A 27,260-nucleotide genomic window follows, 5' to 3' on the forward strand; every position below is an offset into this window, starting at 1 on the left:
ACGGTCTGTGTGAATCTGGCAAGGCCTGATCTTGCAGAGGTGAAGGGGATTTTGCAAAAATCCATTATTCATCAAATGGATATTTCATTGCTCAGTAACGAGGGTCGCACAGGATTGATACAAGTCCAGGCAGGTAAGGTGGGCTAACTAAACACACACCCTGTTCATGAGCTAGGACCACGCATTAAAATAAAAAATCAGGACCACCCTGTTCACGAATGATCAAAGAAAGTATAGGAGTGAGCCCTTAGTTCTTTTGAGTTGTTTATGATGATTCTTTGCTATATTCAAGAATTGAGATGCTACACTTTTGATATATCCTGCTTTACTGTTTTCAGTTGGATCATAGATTTCTCTATACTGGTTCTTGATCGTTTCTCCTTGGCATTGAAACTTGGATGATATTAGACAATGATTAGGTTGTCTTTTCTCTTGGGTTATTTTTGGTGGATATGGATTGTTGCTGATCAATGATGATGTCTTTGAGTATGTGATCTGCTCTGGTGGAAAAAGGAAAATGAGTTAGTAATGTTCTTTGGCATGGTTTGTGTTACCTCTTTGGGCATAGGAAATTCCCCGTTTCATGTCCAATGCGACAAAGCTGGGGAAAAGGGCCTTTGGCGCATCATCTCTGGCAAAACCTGCCTGTTGAAGGAGAAAGATCGAGATGAAGGGTTACTTTTGAGCACTGGAAAGAGATTCCTTCACAATGCAGCACCTTAATTATTCCACTGTCATTATCACAAACAATGAATCTATGCAAAATCATATAGTTTTTTAATTAACTAAACAGAATTGAAGTTAACAAATTTGTCTGTAGTTGCCATCCTTGCAAGGTATTGTGTTGGATTCTGGTGGTGGAGTTAGTCACACAGTTCCCATCTATGAACGTGCAGTTCCTCATGCAATTCATACGATTGATCTTGCTGGAAGGAATTTAATAAATGCCTTGACGATGATCCTTGCAGAGATTAGGCACTCATTCACCGCAGCTGCTGAACAGGAAATTGTTCGTGACATCAAGGAGAGGATTGCGTATGTGGTCTTTGATTATGAGCAGGAAATTGAAACTGCTAAAAGGAGCTCATCAATTGAGAAGAGCCATGAGCTACCTGATGGCCAGGTTATCTCCCTTGGTACAGAGATTTTTCATTGCCCTGAAGTCCCATTTCAACCATCACTCATTGGCATGGTCACTTACGATTTGATCATGAAGTGTGAAAAGAAAGTACAGTGCTTGGATTAGAGGATCTATGCTGGCTTCCTTCAGCATTTTCCAGGAGGTATATATCATATTCTCCCACGATGATTCTGTTTTATACCTAATTTCTCCTTTTTATTGTTATATTTGATATTTCATATGTTTAAGTGATTCCTAGCCTGTAAGCCTGCAAAACTCGAAGTCACTAGAGATCCCATTATTCTAATCATGCAAACATAAAGGAGCCTATCGCATAAAGGAAAGGAACAAAGCAAACATCTGACTTCCATTAGTGGGGAGAAGGTCTGGGATAATTGGCAATGGTAAGAAGAAGAGGACCAAACTATAGGACTCGGTCATCACACATGCTTATTAATCATATTATACTGTTCTGAAGCTTCTACGTAAATTATTTTTCTTCTTCTACTACTTGCTCTTCCATTTTTTATTTGGTCTGGCATGTGTGCTACTTTCTGTTTTTGTTTATATGGTGCTCAGTGTTTTATGCGGGCAATTTATTGTAGATTGTAATTTGGATTCTTTTGGGTTCTGTCGATTGCGGACGTTGATTAACGAAGGCAGCATACCATGAATCAGGACCCTCCATTGTTCATAGGAATTGAGATGCAATTGTGTTTTATCTTCCCCTTTTCACATCCCTCCTTTATCATTATGGTTTTGTACTGTCAAAACTGAGTATTATGGCTTGTTTGGCTTGATTTTGATCTTCTTTGGATTTGTTCTCTTTCTCACTCTTATAACATGTGTTCGATCACTACAATCTTTCAGTTTTCTATCTGCTTTCTTTGGAACTTGTTTGTGTCTGTGTGAGTAATGAAATCTGTAGAGATGTTCTTAGACTGACTTGTGCCGAAGGAGGTTTGCAAGCCCTCATTTTTTATGCAAGTAAACTTGTGGAAATACGTCCAGTACATACACCTCCGCCATCACTAGAATTCACAGAGAAATGTAGTTGAAGCAGGGTGAGGGGTTTTAGTCAGTTTTGCGGCCAAGCAATTCCCAAGGAAAGGAAAAGATTGCACTTTTGCATCGATTCTTTTGAAAGATCTGATGATTAGGGAAAGAAGCGGCTCATATTCCTCTTACAGAAAGTTCATTGAAAAAGCTTGAAAAGGTTGCTTGCTAGGAACTAGGGAATTTAACGGTCACGCAAAGCGATGAAAGAGTAATTCTTTGCTGGTAGTGAGTTGAACGCTAAGCTTCTTTTCCATTCAGCAACAGAAACAAACGGGACCAGAATCTTGGCATTAGCCAAAAGCAACCAAAAGACATTCAATACATGGTAGCGCTATCGATTCATCTTCTTTGAAACTGAAAGGGACCATGTGTTTGAAGAACTTAACATCATACAAGTTTTATTGGATAGTATCTCAACTACTCTGTATTGACATGGGTTCGAATTCGAGACCTTTAAAGGGGAGAGGGATATTGACATCAGTTGAGCTGTGTTAGCTTTGCTACTCCATAAGATTCATGTTTGTTGTCCTTACCATAAACAAAGGAAATCCCATTTACTGGGATTTTCTTTAAGAGCTATCTCACATGATTATGGCCTTTGTCGTTCTTAACTGAGAGATTGTAATGTTTCAGAGGTTTCTAAATCAAATGGGTGGGATTGGAATGCGAAAGGGAAGGAGATTGAAAGCAGAAATATGTAGCTGAAGATTACAGAATCTGATCAGAAGAAGAACACAAAACCAAAAATCTGTCCTTTGTAAGAACTAGCTACACAGGTATGTTTCCATTAGTGCTCAGATTGTCTGCAGCTCTTTCAGGTTCTGCTGATTGAGAAGAGTTGCTGTCGTGGCCATTTCCTGCGCCACAATTGTCAGGTTCTGGTGAAGAGGGGGAGGAAGCAAGACAACTACGGCGGCAAGTAGGACAGGAAGAATGAGAAGACAACCATTTTTCTATACAAAGGACATGGAATCCATGGTCACATCTCCCTAACACCCGAATCCCCTCACCCTCCACGAATTCTGACAAGCAAATTGCGCAATCTGCCTCCACCCCGCCAAGCTTCATTCCAGCAGAATACACCTGTGTCGTAGCCAGCACTAGCGTTGCCATGTCTGCCTTATCTTTGGGTTTCCTCTGCTCCTCAAGTTCGCCAAGGCGGTCTGATGAGTTACTGTTATTGCTTCGCAAGAACCATCGAATAGCTGTGTTGAGAAGCAAAGCACAAATGAGTGCACAGAGGAGAATGATGAGGATCATAGCTGTGTTGGCTCCAAAATCATTTGAGTTTGAGTAAGGCCACCATTTGCAGCTATGAACTTGAGGATCACATGATGGAGCTCTAGAATGGAGTGGTGGTGGAGATAGATGACTGATGTTCGCCGCCGCTGCTTCTGCTTCTAGTGGTGCTGGTCTCATTTTGGAACTTAAATTTTCTTGCGTATTTTGTAACGTGGGATTTGTAGTTCTTGCCAGTTCTGGTTGAGCCTTGAGATGGATTTATCAGCTTCACAAGGAAAGAGGAAAGGAGAGATTGCGTGGAAATAAAGACCGAGTTGATTTTATAGGCATCAAGAAATGGAGTCCAGCTCTTGAGGTTTTTACTTTTTTAAAATGTATTTGTGTTTCGTACAACTACTGTCCATGCACAATTTAACAAAGGAAACGGTTCGATCAAAAAACAAAAAACGTTTCCATGTGGGGTCCTTGTGGTTTGTTTTTTTCTTCATAGCTTTTACAGCACACCTAATATTTTTTTTTTAACCCATTTTAAAGCAGACCCTTATCAGTAACTGCCCCTCCACCCCCAAAAGAAAATGTCACTTCACAAATAAAAATAATAAAATATTGCTCGGCTCTCTGTTTTCTATCTTATCTACGCCTGATAATCAATAATTTTTTAATATTTATTGGATATTTCTAGATCGATTGGATACAAAACAGTAAAAACTTAGTGTTAAAATCCATGTACAGGCAAAGTATCATTTGCAAGGAGGGTTGATGTGAGCTCCACATGGTTGCCTCTTGGATGAATTATGATAAGGTCAATGATGTAACGATTATGGAGCTATGGCTGAACTAATCAAGATAGATATGGCATTAATAAGAGCATTAGTGATGTGTGGTTGGATGGTTGTCAATGATTAGATGCGTATGATCATCTGCCCATTAACCGGGTGGATAGGCTTGGCACAACCCGTAATTTCTATACACAAGATGATGCATGATCTTGTTAGTGTTCATAAGAGATACAGAACAAGCATAAACATGTTTCATTGAAGAGATTTGTTGTCTGCATCTCTTATGTCCTGTCCTGAGACGCGTTGTTCCTGTTTTTATATCCGCATCTTTTATATTTCAAGACAATAATCAGAATTAGAAGATTATTAAATTAAGCAAAATCAAATCTTTCATCGACCAAGCTCTTACCGTCTTGCTAGCCAAGACAACGTACATATGAGTGTTTATCCAAGGAATACGATGATGAGATAAACATACTGAGTGCATGGACCCAGAGGGTGCTTACGTTACTTGTCCTTTTGAAGAGTGAAAAGGAGTGGATAAGTTGATGAGGGCTGTTGCAGGGAAAGCATTACAGCTTGGGAAAAATACAGAAATGCTGACTGGTTTATTGGATGTAGCAGGAGAAGGTAAGTAAGGGAGGTGCTCAAGGATTTCAGAGAGATATTGACACCTCCGCAGGCTCCATCTACATCAATCTTTGCTAGGTATTTAATGGCTTTTGTGCCCACAAAGTTGATTTGGCCTAATACAGTCCACTTGAGTTCAGGAGGCTACCAATCCAAGTCTACTAGAACTTTCTAATCAAATCAAGGCAAGAAGAAGGTGTGGCACAAATACACGAACACCCCCGGCAAGGAATTTATTAGGGAAAGGAAACAGAAATGGCGTTGCCTTGCTCAGAAGGCAACAGAACAGTACCAAGTGGAATGGTGTTATCTCATTGCAGTTCATCTGAGTGCTAAAGACAAATTGTCTGAAGCGTAGGGCCATGAGCCCTCGGTGTTTTGGGACCATGGCGTGCCCATGCTGGCAGTTCATGTGTTTTCCTTTGCATGATTTATGTAGATGGTCTCTTCTTGCATTCCTGATCTATCCAGAGTTTGGTAGCCGCAATTAATTCTCTGAAAGCTGGTTCGAGTGGTAATTAGATTTGCTAGCTATGGAATCATTTTAGATTTTCTTGCTAAGTACACTATGATCATCTCACTTGAAAAGACATTGATTTGAGAGAAGGAGCTGCTGGTTTTGGTATGATTCAGCGTAGCATTCCGTTTTTCAATCTCTGAAAACAGATGTTGTTAATCATTGAAACCTTAAGAGCTTTCTGACTCGCCACGTGAATGCTGCTTGTCTGCCAATGGTGGATGGGACCTGTCATGTACCAGATGGCACACGGCCAGTGCTCGCCATGTCTGCCGTCTGATTTACGGCAATAAGGCACCAATGGGCTGTGGTGGCTACTGGCTACTCACCGCCCACAGAAATACATTTGAACTTCTTTTTTTAAAAAAAAGAGCCTTGACTTGCAGAGGAGGGATCGTGACGTAACGCCCTCCTCTTCCTATAGAATGAAGCCATGGTAGCCTCCAGCCTTCTAGGTGCATACACCTCTTCCTATTGTTTGATTGGCATTGATAGTGGTCGGAGCTCTGACTGTAAGAGGGAGATCATTTTCCGTGGACTGAAGATCCTTGCAATTGTCATTGCTGTTGAAACACCTTGAGTTGCATGATTTAATTGCAAGCCACGAGGAAAACACTCTAGAATAAGAATTTTTCTGCTGCCCAAAACAGGAGTGTTCCTCCGACCTCTTGTTCAAAGTTCTATACTGGCAAATTTGGAGCAAGTAGAGCTGGATGAAAGGCATGATCTCATGTTCAATTCTAGCACCCTTAACATGGATATAATTCAATTTTATTTCTTATTTCACCACTATTCATTAATTTTGCAAACCGGTGAAGGAAGATGCAATGCAAGACAGATTTTTAGGTGGGTTATAGATAGTAAACGTGAAGGCAAAAATAGGCAAGGACACTGATACACAACGTATTGACCTATTTTCTCAACAATTATGACCGCATCTACCTGAGCTTTCATCAAATTAAAGAAAAACGAGTTCTATAATATGTTGTTCAATAAGATTCTTCAGATAAATAAAATATAAAACATCCACTCATGTCTACCTTCTTGCCTTCATCATGTAAGACATATTTGTACTACAAGGGCATAGCAAGAAAATACAAAAGCAATCCCATAACATAACAAAACTTCTAAAAGAACAGAAACTCTAGCAAATAACCAACAGATGTTATACTTTGAAAATTTTTTCAAAACCCAAAAGATTTAAAAAAGAAGCTTAAACGGAACTCCCACCATGTTGATGCAACTGGAACCGCTCCGCTCATTCTTCCTCGACCACAGTGCCCTTCTCACTTACGTAGATACCATCAAGAAATTTTCGGATATCCTTGTTCTTGACATGACATTTCTGTACAAAAGAGAGGAGGTAAGAGCATGAAAGCAATTCCAGTGACTTAGGATGCATCTTTCTCATCCACAGGAACAACAACTCTATATTGCGCAAGAAAGAATACTACAGTGTGCTTAATGCTCATGAGTACATATTCTAGTATGTACAGAAATGCCAGCACACACTCCCAAACGAAAAGAGAGAGAGAAAGAGACCTGGTTGATCAAAGCTGCCGACCGTGAAACAAGCTCAATATCATTGCCATCTAGGACGAGCTCATCCTTCACCTTTTCAGATCGGAGAATACTAACCCCCTCAAGCATATCAACCTTCCTAACCTGTAGAAAACGACTACAACAACATCAGAACATGTCCAAAGCCAATTACACGCCAATCTACACCACAAAGTCTGCATTTTGTCACGGTATTGCAAACACTGCAATGCTACAATATCTCCTATCCATGAAACAGAAACTTAATCCCAGAAGCCATAATCAAAACAATCTTCATTTTAAATAATTAGAATACAGCTACGAGTAACAACCAATCTACAATAATTCATATCCATGAAACAGAAACTTAATCCCAGATCCCATAATCAAAACAATCTTCATTTCAATTAAATAGAACACAGATATCAGTAACAATAAATTATTCCATACTTGCATGTTGCAGCATCCAAAGAAAAATATAAAAAAAATCCAATCCTTCGGGCCCTGGAATCCGATCTTACTGTATTATAAGACTCAAATGAGATTTGAAATAGCACGCTAGAGTTAGCACGCTAGAGTCCGTACACTTAGCACAACAGACCCCAAGACTGGACAACATAGAGATCCAACAAAACTTGCATTAACAATATTCCACCGTGTAAAATGAAATCATCAACATAATAACTTTCTCGCAACTCTAATATTTCTAGCAACAAAGTCTAACAAAAAAATGAAAAACCCTTGACCTCATTTCTTATAGCATCACACCGGGAATACCAGACGAGACGGAAAAAACAAAACTTGGGAATAAATTCTTACCTTCTTCTCGCCCAGAAAGTTCCGGATCTCGATAGCAGTGTTGCTGTTAGTGATGGAAGCGTTGATGGGAAAGTGAGCATACACAAACCTCATCTTGTATCTGTACCCCTTGGTAACCCCGGTAATCAAGTTCTCCACGTGGCTCAGGGCAGTCCTGATAGCAGCACTGGTCTTTCTTGTTGCAAACCAGGCATCGATCTTGAGCTTTCTCTTCCCTTCCTCGTCTTTGATCAGCTGAAAATCAAGATTCAAATGCTTGAAGTTCCTGCTCAGCTTGCCTCTTGGGCCTTCCACTTCTATGATTCTAGCACTGATCTTGATTTTCACCCCATCGGGGATGTCCATGGTCTCGGACGACAGAATTGTCTTCATGGTTTGTGGCAGCCGTCTCTCTAGTCTGCTCTCTCTGTTTCAGAGGTGCCCCAAAACCCTAGACATATTTTCTTAATAAACCCTAGAATTATTAAGGCTAAGTGGAGATGACCAGGACCTGTTTGGTGATGGTTTAGATCCAACCCAATCCCATACAAGCCCAGCCCACATTTACTGCCTTTCATTATTGATTTTGGTACAACACATAAGCAAAAACATTAATCACGACTCATTCACGAAACTTCTGCCCTAACTTGATTTTGTTATCCTTCTGAGATGTTGGTGAAAAATAAATAGATGAAACCTGAGATATTGTTGAGAATTTATGACAATATTTATGAGATAAATGTCTCGGCTACAAAGGTTTTGGATGAGTTATCATGTTAGTGCATAATAATTTTTTTAGAATATTATGGATTTTTAAATATTTTAAAAAATAAAAATTATAAGAAGTATTTATATTTATTCAAGACAAATAAAAAGGGTACACACAAAAAAAGATCAAGTTTCATTAATATAGTTACAAACAACAACGATAGTGGTTTTTGAAAAGCAATTGTTATTACTCACCGAGCTGCGAACCACCATTGATGGGCTTGCGTTATGGTTGCATGGATCAAGAGAGACCTCCATGCCTGAATTGCCGCAGCCAGCAACTAGTACACGCTCTCCGCGATAACTCTCACCGGATTTGTATTCACAAGTATGCATTACATGGCCACCAAAGTCCTGCAAGCCCAAGAACTTCTCTGCATTATTCTCTCCGGTGGCCACCACAAGCCATCTGCAGATGTACTCGACTTCACTAGGATTTGGTTTGCTCGTTCAAGCATAACGAATGGCACCCCTTGTCCTCTAAGACCAGAACCAACTGCTAGACCTGAAGGGCCAGCCCCGACTATGACAGGTCCGTTCACCCATATACATCGCCGAGCATAGAAGTCATGGTCAGGACCAGAAGTTTGAAACATGTTTGGTGTATTCTGACAAGTGTTATACATTAAGAAGTACGTATGTTTGCTTTTTAAAATGGCGAAAAGGGATTGAAACAAAAGGACAAGTCTTTGAACAATGAAGTTTCCAAAGTGGGAAATAGAAGATTAGAGAGAGGGGAGAAGAATGATGGAGATGTTGTCTTTCAAATCAAGAAACTAGTTTGATGTTTTGTAGAAAGAGGGGGGGCTAGTTCTTGTTATTAATTTGTGTTTAGGAGTGTGATTATTGTTGTTTTTTAAAGTGTTTTTTATTTAGAAAAGTATGTCAATAACATTTTTTTTTCATTTTTTAAAAATTATTTTTAAAATCAACACATTAAAATGATTTAACAACATAAAATACATATTAATTCAAAATAAAAAAATTAATTTTTTTAAAAAAATACTTTTAAAATGCAATTTCAAACCAGCTCTAAATAGGAAATGAACGTGGCCATGAGAGTGGCGGCATGTGCTTGGGATTGGAAAACGATCCTAAGAAGGTCATCTCAAATGCATGAATTTAACTTATCAATTATTATCTTTTTTTTTTTTGTTTAATTTGAAATTGATGTATCATTTTTATTATTGTTGTTGTTAGAGTAAATTCAAGCCTAACTCTCGTTATCAAATTTGAGATTTGAGATTAGTTTTGTGATACGTTCATTCCTACGTGGGTAAATGCATGGTGCAGGGACGTGGTACGAATGAGGAACGGGTCTTTGTTAGTTACTAGTAACGTGGGATGAATGAGGAATGAGTCTTTGTTAGTTATTGGTCATGGCTGGAAACTAGTGTAGTGGGAGGAGTATTTCCTTATTATTAGTTTTGTATTGTTAGTGCTTTCCTATTCTTAAGCAGGTAGTTTATTCTTCTCAGTTTAGTCGGCTATAAAATATAGCCAATAGGTTGCTTTGAATTTATGCAGAAAATAAATAAAATCCTTCATATTCTGTCTCTTCTTTTATTCTGTCTTGGTTCTTTCATAGTTGATAGTAAATTACTTATCAATTGGTATTAGAGCTTGGTTTTCAACATGGACACCAAAGGAAAATCTAATGCTGAGTTCCGCAATGAGGTCAATGAAGCTTTGGCTAGACACGAATCCAACTTCGATCAGGTGCATGGCACTTTACAAACGATACTGACTGAGTTACAAGCCTTACGTGTCTCCAGGAGCCCAAGAATGAATCCTCCGGAGTTGAACCCATTTGCTCTTGCTGAATCATCAGGTCACAACTCAGGAAACCATCAATCTTCACTTAAACTGAATTTTTCAAAATTAAGCAGGGAAGATCCTATGGGGTGGATTTACAAATCTAAGCAGTATTTTGAGTACAATAATGTTCCACCTGTTCAACGAGTACCGCTTGCATCCTTCCACCTAGAGGGAATAGCCTTACAATGGCATCGATGGATGACTAAATTCCAGGGACCATTAACATGGGAAGAATTCACCAAAGCCTTTCTCCGACGCTTTGGTCCAACTGATTTTAAAGACCCTTCTGAAGCTCTTTCAAGACTGCGACAAACTTCTACCATTGCAGCCTATCAAGAAGAGTTTGAAAAACTCTCCCATCAAGTTGATGGCCTTCTAGAAACCTTTCTTATCGGTTGTTTCATTGTAGGTCTAAGAGATGACATTCGCTTGGATGTCAAGATTAAGCATCCAACCACACTATCGGATACCATCGGTGTCGCAAGGTTGATTGAAGAACGAAACCAACTTCAAAAAAAGGTAACACACCCTTTCCAGATCCAACCAACCGCAGCTACAACAAAGCCAAACATGAGTAATACGGTCAGGGTGCTTGGACCTCCACCAAATCTGCGGCAAAACATGAATTCCACTTCAAATGCTAGACGTATTTCCACCCAGGAAGCACGAGAACGGCGAGAAAAAGGTTTATGTTACTATTGTGATGAGAAATTCAGTCCGGGTCATCGTTGCCAACAACCCCAATTATTCATGATTTGTGATGCAAATGATCAAGAGTCTGTGGAACAATCGGAGATACTACCCGTGGCAGAGGACCAAGAAGCTATTCCTAAAATTTCCTTCCATGCAATTGCAGATACGGCTCACCCCCAAACCCTTCGAGTGATAGGAAGATTGAGGAGCAAAGAAGTCATGGTATTGATAGATGGTGGAAGCACACACAATTTCATTGATCGGTCTATAGTCCACAAATATGAATTACCTGTGGTTCCTAATAAAAAATTCTAGGTGACAGTAGCCAACGGGGAGAAGATAGATTGCACTGGATTATGTCCATCACTCACCATCTTGATACAAGGACATATTGTCACAACAGATTACTTTATTCTTCCAGTAGCAGCATACCCAGTAGTGTTAGGAGTGCAGTGGCTGGTGACCCTGGGTCTGGTGGAGACCGATTATAAGAGACTCACAATGTCTTTCAACAAAGATGGAAATTTATGTGTGTTCCAAGGGCTGAAACAATCCGGCCTACAAGTTTTGACAGAGAAGGAGTTCAATACTATGTACGTCTCTAGCCAATTCTTTGCTATCATTCCAGTAGGCTCTACTACCCAACCAAATTCACACCCCTCTGAAATAGCTCAACTCTTATCCAACTTCTCTCACGTTTTCAACCTTCCTACATCCTTACCACCTAAACGATCACATGACCACCAAATTATGCTGCAGCCCAACATCCAGCCAGTCAGTGTAAGACCTTACAGATATCCATATTATCAAAAGTCTGAGATTGAACGGATGGTAAAAGAGCTATTACACGCAGGGTTCATACGTCCCAGCCATAGCCCATTCTCTTCACCGGTCTTGTTGGTCAGGAAAGCAGATGGGGATTGGCGTTTCAACATAGACTATCGAGCTCTAAATGATCTTACCATCAAGGATAAATATCCTATTCCAGTCATCGATGAACTTCTTGACGAATTACATGGAGCCAAATTTTTTTCCAAACTCGATCTTCGTACGGGTTATCACCAAATCATAGTACAGGAAGAAGACATCCCTAAAATGGCATTTAGGACGCATGAAGGCCACTACGAGTTTGTTGTCATACCGTTTAGACTTACTAACGCACCTGCAACCTTCCAAGGTCTTATGAATGATCTCTTCCGTTCTCATTTACAGAAATTCATTCTTGTCTTCTTTGATGACATTTTGGTGTATTCAAAATCTTGGGAGGATCATTTAAGTCACCTCCACATTGTTTTGACAATCTTGTCTACTAACAGTTTATTGGCAAAGGAATCTAAATGCAGGTTTGGGGTTACTTCAATGGATTATTTAGGCCATGTTATATCAGAACAAGGAGTTTCTGTTGATCCGTCCAAAATCATAGCAGTTCTGGAATGGCCTACTTCAACCACAATTAAAGGGGTTTGAGGATTTTTGGGTTTAGCCGGGTACTACTGAAAATTTATTCGGAATTTTGGTACCATTGTTGCTCCCCTCAACCAGTTGTTATCCAAAGATGGTTTCAAATGGCACGACATGGCAGAAAAGGCGTTCAACGATTTGAAACAAGCATTAACGTCTCCTCCCGTTTTGGCTCTACCAGATTTTTCACAGCTGTTTGTCATTGAGTGTGATGCTTGCGGAGTTGGCCTAGGAGCTGTGCTGTCTCAAAAAAATCATCCCATAGCTTATTATAGTGAGGCTCTGAAAGGTTCAACTCTAACTCTCTTTACATATGAAAAAGAGATGTTAGCAATTGTGAAGTCCATTAAGAAATGGAGACCCTACTTTCTTGGCAAACCATTCATTGTGCGCACAGACCAACAAAGTCTCAAATATTTGTTGGAGCAGTGCATTACTACACCAGCTCAAACTCGTTGGTTACCGAAGATTATGGGATATGACTATATCTTCGAATACAAGAAAGGAGTTGACAATCAGGCAGCTGATTCTCTCTCACGGGTAGCTGAATGTTAGTTTCTTTCCATCTCTACTCCACATGTTGATTGGTGGCAGAAGCTTCAACATGAAATGGCACATGATCCATTCTTTACATCTTTGGCTGACAGTACATCTCCCACTGCTGCATTTTCATACCGAGATGGAGTCTGGTTCAAAAAGGATAAGATTTATTTGAGTCCCCCTTCTTCTTTACTTCAAGATATCATTACAGAATGTCATTCTTCTCCTACGGGAGGACATTTTGGTTATCATAAAACCCTATCCTGACTCAAACAAAGCTTCTCCTGACCACAAATGCGTGGCACCGTCAAAGAATTTTTGCGAAGCTGTGATGTTTGTCAACGATACAAGACAGATTCCATGCGACCTGCTGGATTACTTTAGCCCCTATCAATTCCTGACAGGATATGCGTTGACATATCCATGGATTTCATTGAAGGGTTACCACCATCTAGTGGTCATACGGTGGTTATGGTGGTTGTTGATCGTTTGTCTAAATATGCACATTTTGTTCCCATGAAACATCCATATATAGCTGCCACGGTTGCACAAGCCTTCATTTCTCACATAGTCTGGTTGTATGGAATTCCAGCTTCCATAGTTAGTGATCAGGATAGAGTATTTATTAGTTCTTTTTGGCGCACATTGTTTCGGCTTTAGGGCACGAAGTTATGCATGAGTTCAAGTTACCACCCTCAAACGGACAGGTAGACTGAGGTGATTAATCGCGTCTCGAAGCAGTATTTGCGGTGTTTTGCAGGGGACCAACCATGCAAATGGATTGACTGGATTCCATGGGCAGAATTTAGCTATAACACCTCAGTCCATTCAGCAACCAAAATGACACCTTTTGAGGTAGTGTATGGAGTTCCACCTCCAAACTTATTGATGTATGTTCCTGGAACTTCTAACGTACAAGCTGTGGATGGATACTTGCGTAATCTAGATGCCATCCTTTGTGAGTTGAGAAAGAATCTCTCATTAGCTCAAGCACGGATGAAATGTCAAGCAAATCAGCGGCACCGTGAGGTTAGCTATGAAGTGGGCGACTTTGTCTACTTGAAACTACAACCTTACCGACAGACTTCGGTGGCCTTTCGCAACTCTTTGAAGTTGTCACCCCGGTATTTTGGTCCTTACCAAATTACAGAAAAAGTTGGACCAGTAGCTTATCGTTTGGCTTTGCCTTTGGGGTCTTTGATTCACAACGTCTTTCATGTTAGCATGTTAAAAAAACATGTTGGCCCCGTCACTACCATTTCTACTCAACTTCGTCCTGTGAATGATGAAGCCAATATTCTGCCTCAACCCTAGACAGTTCTAGATCGCAGAGTCATCCAAAAAGGCCAATATCGTCCAAAGGTTGAAGTTCTCATTAAATGGACAGGCGCCTCAGTTGATGATGCCACTTGGGAAGATGAACGCCGATTGGCTAAGTCCTATTCTGCATTCCTTGCGGACAAGGAATCCTAAGGGTAGGGAATTGATACGTTCATTCCTACGTAGGTAAATGCATGGTGCAGGGACGTGGGACGAATGAGGAACGAGTCTTTGTTAGTTACTAGTAACGTGGGATGAATGAGGAATGAGTCTTTGTTAGTTATTGGTCATGGCTGGAAACTAGTGTAGTGGGAGGAGTATTTCCTTATTATTAGTTCTGTATTGTTAGTGCTTTCCTATTCTTAAGCAGGTAGTTTATTCTTCTCAGTTTAGTCGGCTATAAAATATAGCCAATAGGTTGCTTTGAATTTATGCAGAAAATAAATAACATCCTTCCTACTCTGTCTCTTCTTTTCTTCTGTCTTAATTCTTTCATAGTTGATAGTAAATTACTTATCATTTTGACATGTATGAATTTAAAATGTTCTTTAATATTTGTTTTATTCATTAATTTTTAATTCAAGGAAACCTCGATCTAGCCCTAACATATTAACTCATTATCAAATCATAGCTTATCAATTCTGCATCAATTGTGATTAATGTTAGACTATATTCCCCTAACATGACACTGAAGAACAATTTTAACGCAGAAAATTACATGTGAAGTGGAGGAAACACTACTAAGATTTGACACTAAAAAGGAATTATGCATTTTAGGTCTATATGCATAAATCAGTTTATTGTTAATAAAAAGAATTATCAAAATTGTCTTTTATGTAGATTACAGTTTATTTTGGTTTCTTGGATTTATGCATAAATCACAAAACAAAGTAAATACAATGTTTTACCTTCCTTGTCATGTGTGGAATGTGGATAATGGGGAGAAAAAAGAGATGGGGAGTGTAAGATTCACCGGTTTAGTACTCGTTTGGTAACGTGGTAACGTGGTTGTGGATGAGGTTCACCCACAGCCACGTTAATAAACGTTTGTTAACCAAAAGAAAATTGCTTTTAATGGGTAGGACCCACATGGCACCGCAAGTTTCTGAGAAGCAGCAATTTGGTGCTTCTCATCTGGAAATTAACATCAACAGTGGAGTATTGTTCACTAAAGTAAATATTTTTTTTTTTAATTTCAAAAAACCAGTGCGAGTGAATTAATTCACTCGCACTGTTCACATGAAAAGTTTAGGTTTTTTTTTTTTGAAAAACCAGTGCAATTAATTGATTTCACTCGCACCATTAACATGAACGTGAACAATTTTTTTTTTTTTTGTTTGTTAAAAAAATAGTTTAAGGTGAATTGAATTTACTCGTACTGTAATCTCAATTTTATTCCTAACAATATTTTCCCTAATTTTATTGCACGCTCAAAAACTCATGAAAACTATAGTTTTTGTCAAATGAATTTTGTACGTAATGAAATTGTAATTTTAAAAAAAAATTGAGTTTTACTCAAAAAACTAGTATTTAATATTATTTAATATCACTACATAAATTAGAAGGATATCGCATGATGACATAGCATTTGTAGAATTTGATCGTAATTCCAATTATGTTCTTGCCGGGTCTGATCCAGTAAAAAAAATTCAGTTTTTATTTTTATTTTAATTGTGTTTTATTCAAAAAATTAGAAGGATAACGCTTGATAACGTAATCAAAAATTCAGTTTTTGTTGTTGCGTGCTTAAGAAACCATGAAAAATATAGTCATTATTGGATAAATTTCGTATATGATAACATTGCATATAGTTTAATAGAATAATAAAAAAAAAAATTGATATCAATATTATTTATTTTATGATATAATAATAGTAGTTTAATTTACAATATTTAAATTAAAAATATTTTTTAATTATTTTATAACCTCAATTTGAAAAGCATTTTTTTAACCAAATATATATTTTTTTAAATCAACATCAACTAAAAATATTTTTTATAAAATATTTTTTTAAAAACCACAACAGCTACCACAATACCAAACACACCTACAACATTCTCACTCCAAGAGATGAAACCCTAACAACTCGAAGTTCAAAATCAGAATCAAAATCACTTCCTCAACTCCTTCACGACTACTCTTCTACTCTCCCACTCCTCTCCGCTGTCCCCGATCACCCTTCTCATAAAGTAACTTATCAATCTCAATCCTCACCACAAGAATTCACTTCAGTGAACCCTCGCATTTCACATGTGGTAAAAATAATTTAAATTTTTTATTTTTGTTAGTGTTAGTGAGTTTTTTTTTTACTGAATTTGAATTTTGAACAAAGGCAACGAGTTTCGCTGCAATTAAATTCTAATTCATGGTGTTGCACTTGATTCGCATGCGAAAATGCTGCAATTCTTTTTCGGAAAAGCTGGTATTGCTAATTTTACTCTTGCTGTCGAATGTATACAGACTGTAAGACATATTTGTACTACAAGGGCATAGCAAGAAAATAGAAAAGCAATCCCATAACATAACAAAACTTCTAAAAACAGAAACTCTAGCAAGTATCCAACAGATGTTATACTTGAAAATTTTTTGAAAACCCAAAAGATTGAAAAAACAAGCTTGAACGGAACTCCCACCATGTTGATGCCAACAGGAATGGCTCCTCATTCTTCCTCAACCACAGTGCCCTTCTCACTTACGTAGATACCATCAAGAAATTTTCGGATATCCTTGTTCTTGACATGACATTTCTGTACAAAAGAGAGCAGGTAAGAGCACGAACGCAATTCCAGTGACTTAGGATGCATCTTTCACATCCACAGGAACTACAACTCTATATTGCGCAAGAAAGAATACTACAATGTGCTTAATGCTCATGAGTACATATTCTAGTATGTACAGAAATGCTAGCATACACTCGCACACGAAAAGAGAGAGAAAAAGAGACCTGGTTGATCAAAGCTGCTGATCGTGAAACAAGCTCAATATCATTGCCATCTAGGACGAGCTCATCCTTCACCTTTTCAGATCGGAGAATACTAACCCCTTCAAGCATATCAACCTTCCTAACCTGTAGAAAACAACTACAACAACATCAGAACATGTCCGCAGCCAGTTACACGCCAATCTAGCATACACAAAGTCTGCATTTTGTCACAGTATTTCAAAGACTGCAATTCAACAATAACTCATATCCATGAAACAGGAACTTAATCCCAGAAGCCATAATCAAAACAATCTTCATTTCAAATAATTAGAATACAGCTACCGGTAACAACCAATTATTCCATACTACCAATCTACAATAACTCGTATCCATGAAACAGAAACTTAATCCCCTATTCCATAATCAAAACAATCTTCATTTCAGCCCACTCCTTTAGGCCCTGGAATCCGAGCTTGCTGTGTTACAAGACTCAAATGAGATTTGAAATAGCACATTTAATTACCCCGTGTAAAATAAAATCATTAGCAAATAACCACGTTTAATTCCAAAGAAAGATACACTAGTAAAAACTGGCATCCTGCATTATCAATTCTAAAAACTCACTTCAATTCACTCATAAAAAGATCTTAAAACTAAGTTTCATTTTCCACTAATCACAGCATCTACACTATTAACATTACCAGGGTTTTACAAAGCCTCGCTGTATTTCCATTAATATTCTACTAACTTACCAATTACAGATATTTATTTCATGCTGCAGGAACCCAAATCTAAAACTTATTCACTTATTAACTTTCTCGCAACTCTAAGATTTCTAGCAACAAAGTCTAACAAAAAAATGAAAAACCCTTGACCTCATTTCTTATAGCATCATACCGGGGACACCAGACGAGACGGAAAAAACAAAACTTGGGAATAAATTCTTACCTTCTTCTCGCCCAGAAAGTTCCGGATCTCGATAGCAGTGTTGCTGTTAGTGATGGAAGCGTTGATGGGAAAGTGAGCATACACAAACCTCATCTTGTATCTGTACCCCTTGGTAACCCCGGTAATCAAGTTCTCCACGTGGCTCAGGGCAGTCCTGATAGCAGCACTGGTCTTTCTTGTTGCAAACCAGGCATCGATCTTGAGCTTTCTCTTCCCTTCCTCGTCTTTGATCAGCTGAAAATCAAGATTCAAATGCTTGAAGTTCCTGCTCAGCTTGCCTCTTGGGCCTTCCACTTCTATGATTCTAGCACTGATCTTGATTTTCACCCCATCGGGGATGTCCATGGTCTCGGACGACAGAATTGTCTTCATGGTTTGTGGCAGCCGTCTCTATAGTCTGCTCTCTCTGTTTCAGAGGTGCCCCAAAACCCTAAGACATATTTTCTTAATAAACCCTCGAATTATAAAGGCTGAGTGGAGATAACCAGGCCCTGTCTGGTGATGGTTTAGATTCAAATTCAACCCAGGCCCATCCAAGCCCGGCCCACATTTACTGTCTTTCATTATTTATATTCAAACGTTTTTTTTTAGTTTAATTATTTTTATCATGTCGACTGTGTTTTCTATTTAGAATTTTGACACATCGATTGTTTTTTTTCATGCTCATGTGATGAAAAAAACATTAATCACGACTCATTCATGAAACTTTTGCATAAGGAAATTTAGATAACGTCACTAATTTAGTTTTGTTATCATTTTATAATTTTATTTATATTATTTGAGATATTGGTGAAGATTAAATAGATGAAACCTAGAGATGTTATTGAGAATTTATAACAATATTTGTGAGATAAATGTCTTGGCTACAAAGGTTTTGGAGGAGTTATTATGTTGGGGGCATGATAAAGTTTTCAGGATATTATGGTTTTCTGAAAATTTCAAAATATAAAAATAATGCAAAGTATTTATATTTATTCAAGACAAATAAAAAGGGTACAATGAAAAGAAATAGTCAAGTTACTTTAAGTTTAAAAAAGTGTGTTAACTGTTGTTAGTTGAATTTAAATACTTGTTTGGTAAAAATTATAGTTAAAGTTTATGTATAACAAAAAGCATGTATGAAATGTTTGGTAAAGATATTGTTTGCGGTTGCTTTCAAAGTGTTTTTTACTTGAAAATACTTTTTAATTTTTTAAAAACTACTTTTGATATCATCGCATCAAAATAGTATGAAAACATAAAAAATATATCAATTTAAAGTAAATAAAAAAATAAAATTTTTTTTTTTTCAAAAGTGCTTTTCAAAAGCAAAAGTAAACGTAGTTTCACAAAACTCAGTTAAAAAACACTTGTAAAAACTACTGCATAAAAACTGCATTTCAAACATAATTTTTTAGTGGACCTCGTAGTACAAAACACAGTTTGGTTTGTTACCAAACACCTTACCGCGTTTGTTTCAATGCAAACACCAAAGCTAGTGAAAAACAAATGCAGCTATAGTTATAAACTCCAATGATATTATTTTTGTATTTAGAGCCCGTTTGTTTTTGTATTTCAAATTTAATTTAAAAAAATAATTATCATTACAATTCAAAATGGGCATTTAATCATGTGCAACTGGAGTAAGTGACTCTAAAAAAAATTGGTGAATCAAATCTTATAGCCCAATCATTTTATTATTGATTTTGATCTAACACTTTCTATTACATAAAATTATAAATCAAAACATGTGGATTTTGTTAAATTTGTTTTTCTCTCTCAAGAGAAAAACAATGTTTATAGAGTAATATTCAAAATATTAAAAATATAGTAATGTGCTATTACCCTTTATTTGTTTAATTTGAAATTGATGGATCATTTTTTATTATTATTATTGTTAGAGTCAATTCAAGCCTAACTCTCGTTATCAAATTTTAGTTTATCACTTCTGATATTGAAATTTGAGATTAGTTTTGAAATTTAAAATGTTCTTTAATATTTGTTTTATTCATTAATTTTTAATTCAAGGAAACCTCAACCTAGCCCTAACTTATTAAATCATTATCAAATCATAGCTTATCAATTCTGCATCAATTGTAACCAATGTTAGGCTATATTCCCCTAACATGACACCGAAGAACAATTTTAACGTAGAAAATTACATGTGAAGTTGAGGAAAATTAACTAAGATTTGACACTAAAAAAGAATCATGCATTTTTGGTCATATAAACGGGCTAATATGTAATTTTAGATTGTTTTGGTGTATTAATATTAAAAATAAATTTTAAAAAATTATATTCTTTTTGATACATTTTAAAACAAAAATATTTTAAAAAATAATCATTACCGTAATTATAAACACTAACAATGTCAACATGACACTGCTTAGTTGCTCGTTCTATTATAACAAAAAACTAAAAGGTGTAGAGTTTTCACTATTCACCCTTGTATTGTTTATTAAGACACAAAACATGTGAATTGAAGCAATGTAATTAAGTGGTTGTCCTTGCTAAAAAAAACTTGTTAGACATATAGTTGGAGTGGGGTTGTATTTACCATGTGATACATTTGACATTGAAATTATCAATGTTGTTGTTGTTTATTTTTTATTATTGTTATTATTATTATAATTTTTAAAGTAATTTCCAGACAAACATGTTTGTCAAATCAATATAACGTGGATAAAAACATTATTTATAAAGAAGTGTAAATCATTTATAAATAACAAATCATCACAAACATCTAATTTAATGTTATAGATATAAAAATCCATATCATATTTTCCAATTGAGATAATTTCTTTTTTACGTTTATGAATTTTTTATTTCTTCAATAAAAATTTTATTTTATGATTGTTACCGGTATAGTTTTTTTTTCAAAGGTAATTTTTATTTTAAAATATATTAAATAATATTTTTTATTTTTAAAATTTATTTTTAATATTAATACTTTAAAAAATTTTGAAATTTTAAAAAAATATAATTTTTAAAAAAAAATAATAATTTATAAATTATCATAATTAACATGATCAAGGAAATAACACAACTTGATGTTGCCACCAATATGTGCTACTAAGCTGTTTGTCATAGAACGCCAGACTCAACAAACTTGGGTTTAGAATGAACGATAGACCTAAAACTCTTGGGTGTGGCAGCGCAACCACATTCAAGATAGTTGGGTCTTGTTGGCCTGCCAGACCAAAGGGCTATGGTTTCGGACCCCAGATGACACGACCAAAAGATTGATGTCTTCTCCCAAGTGCAAGAGTGTCGAAGTAATAAATAACCCGGCAAGATCGGGATCGAACCACAGAGAGGTTAATTGTATAAATTATAAATAACAAGACAACAACAATAATAATAAAAACAACAACAACAACAACAACAACAACAACAACAACAACAATAATAATAATAATACTCAGTGCGTGGCGTTGTTATACCTGAGAATGATCTAAAAGATCGGGTCACAGGTTTCCAGCCTATATACTGAGTTTATGAAAAAAATCAAAGAGATATATTATATTATATAAAACAGATTTCTGATGCGAATGAACAAGGCAAGACCAACAATATCAGGATCCTTGATCAAACACAGAGCATACTTAACGTACATAAAATATAACAAGAATGTAAATAATAATAATAATAATAATAATAATAATAATAATAGTAATAATAATAATAATAACAATAAAAAGAAAAGCAGGAAGAAATTAATGAGAACTTTGAGATGGAAGATTAATGTAAGGATTAAACAATAATAAAGACAAATGTCAAGGTTAGAGGATCCACCAATGGTATTTCAAACAAGTATAGTATAAACTCTTATTACTCAATTTGGAAACCACACACGTAAGAGGTTCCAGTCGGATGATTTGTCATTAATAGCTCATTATAAATTATTAACATGATCATATTAATTATCTTATTTACATAACACCAAACTTTTAAATATTGTCAGGAATTCATGATGTTAACTGATGTTAACAACAAATCAAGTACCTTTCATAGCCCCAGGTGTAGGTAATACCATACGGTTGGGTTATGAGAGTGCCAAGCATTTGTTGTACCAAATATTATACAACACAAATTTAGATTAACCATTTAACAAGCAAGGTATTAAGAATTAGTAAGATAAAAAGATAAGACATGTTAATATTAAACATTAAGGTCCATATTGAGTTTACACCATACTTGTTCTTACACCATTAGTGTAACCTTTTCACCTTGACATAATAAACTTTGCTAAACATAATGAAGAAGAAAAACATAAATAAATAAAACAAGAACATAAATAAAATACAAGTTAACTAAGGAAATGAAAGGAAATGAAAAGCATAAACAAGAAATTAATGAAAGCAAAACTTAAGAATTACAAAAAAAATATAAAGAGAGAAATAAAGAGCATGAACTTGATCTGAACAACCAAGCCCTTAAATACATGGCAAATGTCTCCTTTTATAGGCCAAAATTCGGAATTATTGATTTGATGACTAATTGTTGAGTGGGTGGCCATCTTTTGACTTGGTGAAAATCCTTATCTTCTTGTCTTAATAAAACAAAAATGCTAGCATCAGAACTGGGTCCAGATGTCCAAATGAAAGTTCTGCGAAATTCTCTTAGCTTTCCAGCAAAAAAAAAGATGAGGTCATTTGGACTTCTAGAACTCAAGATATGGGCTGAACACTGAATAATGTTTGGGCTGTAGGACAGCTTCGGACTTCTCCGTTGTTGCTATAATTTGGGCTTGAAAACGGCCTTCTTAGATCTTGATGTCCAAATGAAAGTTGTAGGCATATGTCTTATCAAATCTCTGTAAAAATTTCAGATCATTTGGATATCTAGAACTCGAGATATGGGCTGAACACTGAACAATGTTGGGCTGCAAGACAGATTCAAACTTCTCCTTTCTAAGCTTCACCCTTCTTTATCTTCAAAATTTCAGTAGTTGAATTTATCAATCAATCCTTTGATTTATGTGATATGCCAGCATTTAGGATAAACATTTACCATATATTAGGGTATTTTATAATATTAGACTTGTTATTATAAAATATGCTTTAGTTAAGGAGTTATTGATACTTTAAGTACAAAATGATGATATAAACCCTTGATAAACATGCACTTTTAAGTACTAATCACCAGACACCAAAGCTGTGAATCTAGACGTGTAGACCCATGAGCCTTGAGTCCTCACACCAGGCTCTATAGCCCTGGATTCCTTACATCGAACCCAAGAGCGTTAGGTTGGTATGCAAGGTCACACCCAAGAGCCTAGCCTTGAGTTTAATGTATGAACCCAAGGCTATTGGGTTTGGTGTTTAAGAGATGCTCAAAGCTCTTGGGCCTTATATTTTTGTCGTGCACACTAAAACTTGGGTCAACAAGTTTAATATTATTATTAATATTCAAAATATTAATATTTGTATTATAATTAATATAATAATTAATATTTTTTTTAAAAAGTATTAATATTGAAAAACAACCATAGATATTATTTTAAAGGTCAAATTAAAAATTATTATTATTATTATCATTATTAATAAATTTGAAAAAAATATTATTATTATTGAAGAAAAAACATAAATTTAATTTCAAGGGATTAAAAACTATAAGAACTTAAGTCATGTGAGTTTATTATTATTATTATTATTATTATTATATTTGAAAAAAATATTACTACTATCAAAGAAAAACCATAAATTTTATTTAAAGGGAATTAAAACTATAAAAATTCAGGTAAGACAAGTTTACTATTATTATTAATATTATAAATATTATTAAATTTGAAATAAATGTTATTACTATAAAAAAAAACATTGATTTGATTTAAAGGGTAAAATAAATTATTATCATTATTAACTTTGGTCCAACATCCCCTTCCAAACCCCAGTAACTTCGGGTTGGAAAAGGGTGGTTGACCCAAATTGCTCCTAGTTTATTATTATTATGAAATTTGAAAAAAAATGTTATTAATATCGAAAACAAACTATAAAAACTAGGGCCAAACACGTTTAATATTTATTAATATTATAAATATTATCAAATTCATTAATATTATTAAATTTGAAGTAAATATTATTATTATTAGAAAAAAAAATATATAAATTTGATGTGTAGGGTGAAATTAATTATTATTATTGTTGTTATTATTATTATTAACTTGAGTCTAATATCTTTTCTAGACCCTAGTAATTACGGGCTAGAAAGGAGCACCTAACCTAAATTGCTTGGGTTTTGCAACCTTGCTTGCTCTTAAGCTTTTGAATTCAGTGCCCGACCAAGACTCTAGACTCTAGGATGCAACATCAAGATCCACGGCACCGGGGTCTGATGTTGAGACCCAAAACTTGTGTGTCCAGCGTAGTTTTGTGTCCAGCGTTATAGTTATGATTCTTATGAACACTCCCAGCTCCTCTTTCCCGGCGCCATCATCATCAGTGCCGCCACCGCAACACCGATAATCCGAACCTGGAGAACAGCATTTCTTATACTCTAACAACTGATGTACTCCTTAATTACCCTCGCATTAACTAACTAATCATTTTGTTTTATCAGATTACCTCTGATTTGATATCACTGGAATTGGCGGCAAATTCATTACAAGATTTCACTGCAGTGTACCCTCACATTTCACATTTGGTAAAAATAATTTAAATTTTTAAATTTTGTTAGTGTTAAGTGAGTTTTTTAACTGGATTTGAAAATTTTAAATTAGGTTTATGATGTCAGCCAAAGGCAACGCGTTTCGCTGCAATTAAATTCTAATTCTTGGAGTGTTGCACTTGATTCGCATGCGAAAATGCTGCAATTCTTTTTCGGAAAAGCTGCTGTCGAATGTATAGAGACTGTAAGACATTTTTGTACTCCAATGGCATAGCAAGAAAATACAAAAGCAATCCCATAACATAACAAAACTTCTAAAAACAGAAACTCTAGCAAGTATCCAACAGATGTTATACTTCAAATTTTTTTGAAAACCCAAAAGATTGAAAAAAGAAGCTTGAACGGAACTCCCACCATGTTGATGCAACTGGAATCGCTCCCCTCATTCTTCCTCGACCACAGTGCCCTTCTCACTTACGTAGATACCATCAAGAAATTTTCGGATATCCTTGTTCTTGACATGACATTTCTGTACAAAAGAGAGCAGGTAAGAGCACGAACGCAATTCCAGTGACTTAGGATGCATCTTTCACATCCACAGGAACTACAACTCTATATTGCGCAAGAAAGAATACTACAATGTGCTTAATGCTCATGAGTACATATTCTAGTATGTACAGAAATGCTAGCATACACTCGCACATGAAAAGAGAGAGAAAAAGAGACCTGGTTGATCAAAGCTGCTGATCGTGAAACAAGCTCAATATCATTGCCATCTAGGACGAGCTCATCCTTCACCTTTTCAGATCGGAGAATACTAACCCCGTCAAGCATATCAACCTTCCTAACCTGTAGAAAACAACTACAACAACATCAGAACATGTCCGCAGCCAGTTACACGCCAATCTAGCATACACAAAGTCTGCATTTTGTCACAGTATTTCAAAGACTGCAATTCAACAATAACTCATATCCATGAAACAGGAACTTAATCCCAGAAGCCATAATCAAAACAATCTTCATTTCAAATAATTAGAATACAGCTACCGGTAACAACCAATTATTCCATACTACCAATCTACAATAACTCGTATCCATGAAACAGAAACTTAATCCCCAATTCCATAATCAAAACAATCTTCATTTCAGCCCACTCCTTTAGGCCCTGGAATCCGAGCTTGCTGTGTTACAATACTCAAATGAGATTTGAAATAGCACATTTAATTACCCCGTGTAAAATAAAATCATTAGCAAATAACCACATTTAATTCCAAAGTAAGATACACTAGTAAAAACTGGCATCCTGCATTATCAATTCTAAAAACTCACTTCAATTCACTCATATAAAAAGATCTTAAAACTAAGTTTCATTTTCCACTAATCACAGCATCTACACTATTAACATTACTAGGGTTTTACAAAGCCTCGCTGTATTTCCATTAATATTCTACTAACTCACCAATTACAGATATTTATTTCATGCTGCAGGAACCCAAATCTAAAACTTATTCACTTATTAACTTTCTCGCAACTCTAAGATTTCTAGCAACAAAGTCTAACAAAAAAATGAAAAACCCTTGACCTCATTTCTTATAGCATCACAACGGGAATACCAGACGAGACGGAAAAAAACAAAACTTGGGAATAAATTCTTACCTTCTTCTCGCCCAGAAAGTTCCGGATCTCGATAGCAGTGTTGCTGTTGGTGATGGAAGCGTTGATGGGAAAGTGAGCATACACAAACCTCATCTTGTATCTGTACCCTTTGGTAACCCCGGTAATCAAGTTCTCCACGTGGCTCAGGGCAGTCCTGATAGCAGCGCTGGTCTTTCTTGTTGCAAACCACGCATCGATCTTGAGCTTTCTCTTCCCTTCCTCGTCTTTGATCAGCTGAAAATCAAGATTCAAATGCTTGAAGTTCCTGCTCAGCTTGCCTCTTGGGCCTTCCACTTCTATGATTCTAGCACTGATCTTGATTTTCACCCCATCGGGGATGTCCATGGTCTCGGACGACAGAATTGTCTTCATGCTTTGTGGCAGCCGTCTCTCTAGTCTGCTCTCTCTGTTTCAGAGTTGCCCCAAAACCCTAAGACGTATTTTCTTTATAAACCCTAGAATTATTAAGGCTGAGTGGAGATAACCAGGCCTGTTTGGTGATGGTTTACATCCAACCGAGGCCGTATAAGCCGGATTAAAGCTTGTTTAATATTATATTTGTAATTATGTTTTAAATAATTTTTTTGTGTTAAAATATATATTAATAATATTTTTTTTTTAAAAAAAAACTTTTAGCATCAGTATATTAAAATAATTTAAAAACACTAAAAACATAAAAAAAACATATTAATTTGAAGTAAAAAAAATTTAAAATTTTTTTTAAATATTTTTGAAATATAAAAATAAATAAATTGCTCTTAAAAAAAGAGAGAGGAAGAAACAGATATAAAAATAAAAAATAACTCCCGAAATGAAAGGGAGTAAACATGAAGAAGAGGGATCTACCAAATAAGATCCTTC

The 27,260-nt window shown here is 36.0% G+C and overlaps 4 protein-coding genes across 4 annotated transcripts; all 4 read right to left on the reverse strand.

Annotated features, from left to right (window-relative positions):
* Positions 1–2,860: 2,860 nt before the first annotated feature.
* Positions 2,861–3,745, reverse strand: LOC118046739 (RING-H2 finger protein ATL79). Its single transcript, XM_035055747.2, has one exon. The coding sequence runs from the start codon at positions 3,596–3,598 to the stop codon at positions 2,948–2,950; it is 651 nt and encodes a 216-aa protein (XP_034911638.1). The 5' UTR covers positions 3,599–3,745; the 3' UTR covers positions 2,861–2,947.
* Positions 3,746–6,305: 2,560 nt separating this feature from the next.
* On the reverse strand, positions 6,306–8,144 carry LOC118046740 (large ribosomal subunit protein uL6). Its single transcript, XM_035055748.2, has 3 exons — positions 7,706–8,144; positions 6,890–7,012; positions 6,306–6,692 (listed from the first exon to the last, which is right to left on the reverse strand). Exons 1-3 carry the CDS (start codon positions 8,075–8,077, stop codon positions 6,606–6,608), a joined length of 582 nt encoding a protein of 193 aa, XP_034911639.1. The 5' UTR covers positions 8,078–8,144; the 3' UTR covers positions 6,306–6,605.
* An 8,630-nt stretch (positions 8,145–16,774) lies between these two features.
* Positions 16,775–18,604, reverse strand: LOC118046741 (large ribosomal subunit protein uL6). The gene is made up of 3 exons (XM_035055749.2): positions 18,156–18,604; positions 17,229–17,351; positions 16,775–17,031 (listed from the first exon to the last, which is right to left on the reverse strand). Exons 1-3 carry the CDS (start codon positions 18,525–18,527, stop codon positions 16,945–16,947), a joined length of 582 nt encoding a protein of 193 aa, XP_034911640.1. The 5' UTR covers positions 18,528–18,604; the 3' UTR covers positions 16,775–16,944.
* Positions 18,605–24,977: 6,373 nt separating this feature from the next.
* Positions 24,978–26,887, reverse strand: LOC118046742 (large ribosomal subunit protein uL6). Its single transcript, XM_035055751.2, has 3 exons — positions 26,400–26,887; positions 25,470–25,592; positions 24,978–25,272 (listed from the first exon to the last, which is right to left on the reverse strand). Exons 1-3 carry the CDS (start codon positions 26,769–26,771, stop codon positions 25,186–25,188), a joined length of 582 nt encoding a protein of 193 aa, XP_034911642.1. The 5' UTR covers positions 26,772–26,887; the 3' UTR covers positions 24,978–25,185.
* Positions 26,888–27,260: the final 373 nt, after the last annotated feature.

The sequence above is a fragment of the Populus alba genome, chromosome 19 (assembly GCF_005239225.2).
Source record: "Populus alba chromosome 19, ASM523922v2, whole genome shotgun sequence".
NCBI classification, from domain to species: domain Eukaryota; kingdom Viridiplantae; phylum Streptophyta; class Magnoliopsida; order Malpighiales; family Salicaceae; genus Populus; species Populus alba.

Bases quoted from the DNA above. Each gene is read 5' to 3' on its own strand.
- LOC118046739 (XM_035055747.2), bottom strand. From the start codon at position 3,598: ATGAGACCAGCACCACTAGAAGCAGAAGCAGCGGCGGCGAACATCAGT.
- LOC118046742 (XM_035055751.2), bottom strand. From the start codon at position 26,771: ATGAAGACAATTCTGTCGTCCGAGACCATGGACATCCCCGATGGGGTG. The intron at 25,593-26,399 runs GTAAGAATTTAT...TGTTTTCTACAG, and splicing joins ACTTTCTGGGCGAGAAGAAG to GTTAGGAAGGTTGATATGCT. The intron at 25,273-25,469 runs GTCTCTTTTTCT...TCTTTTGTACAG, and splicing joins CAGCAGCTTTGATCAACCAG to AAATGTCATGTCAAGAACAA.
- LOC118046740 (XM_035055748.2), bottom strand. From the start codon at position 8,077: ATGAAGACAATTCTGTCGTCCGAGACCATGGACATCCCCGATGGGGTG. The intron at 7,013-7,705 runs GTAAGAATTTAT...CGTTTTCTACAG, and splicing joins ACTTTCTGGGCGAGAAGAAG to GTTAGGAAGGTTGATATGCT. The intron at 6,693-6,889 runs GTCTCTTTCTCT...TCTTTTGTACAG, and splicing joins CGGCAGCTTTGATCAACCAG to AAATGTCATGTCAAGAACAA.
- LOC118046741 (XM_035055749.2), bottom strand. From the start codon at position 18,527: ATGAAGACAATTCTGTCGTCCGAGACCATGGACATCCCCGATGGGGTG. The intron at 17,352-18,155 runs GTAAGAATTTAT...TGTTTTCTACAG, and splicing joins ACTTTCTGGGCGAGAAGAAG to GTTAGGAAGGTTGATATGCT. The intron at 17,032-17,228 runs GTCTCTTTTTCT...TCTTTTGTACAG, and splicing joins CAGCAGCTTTGATCAACCAG to AAATGTCATGTCAAGAACAA.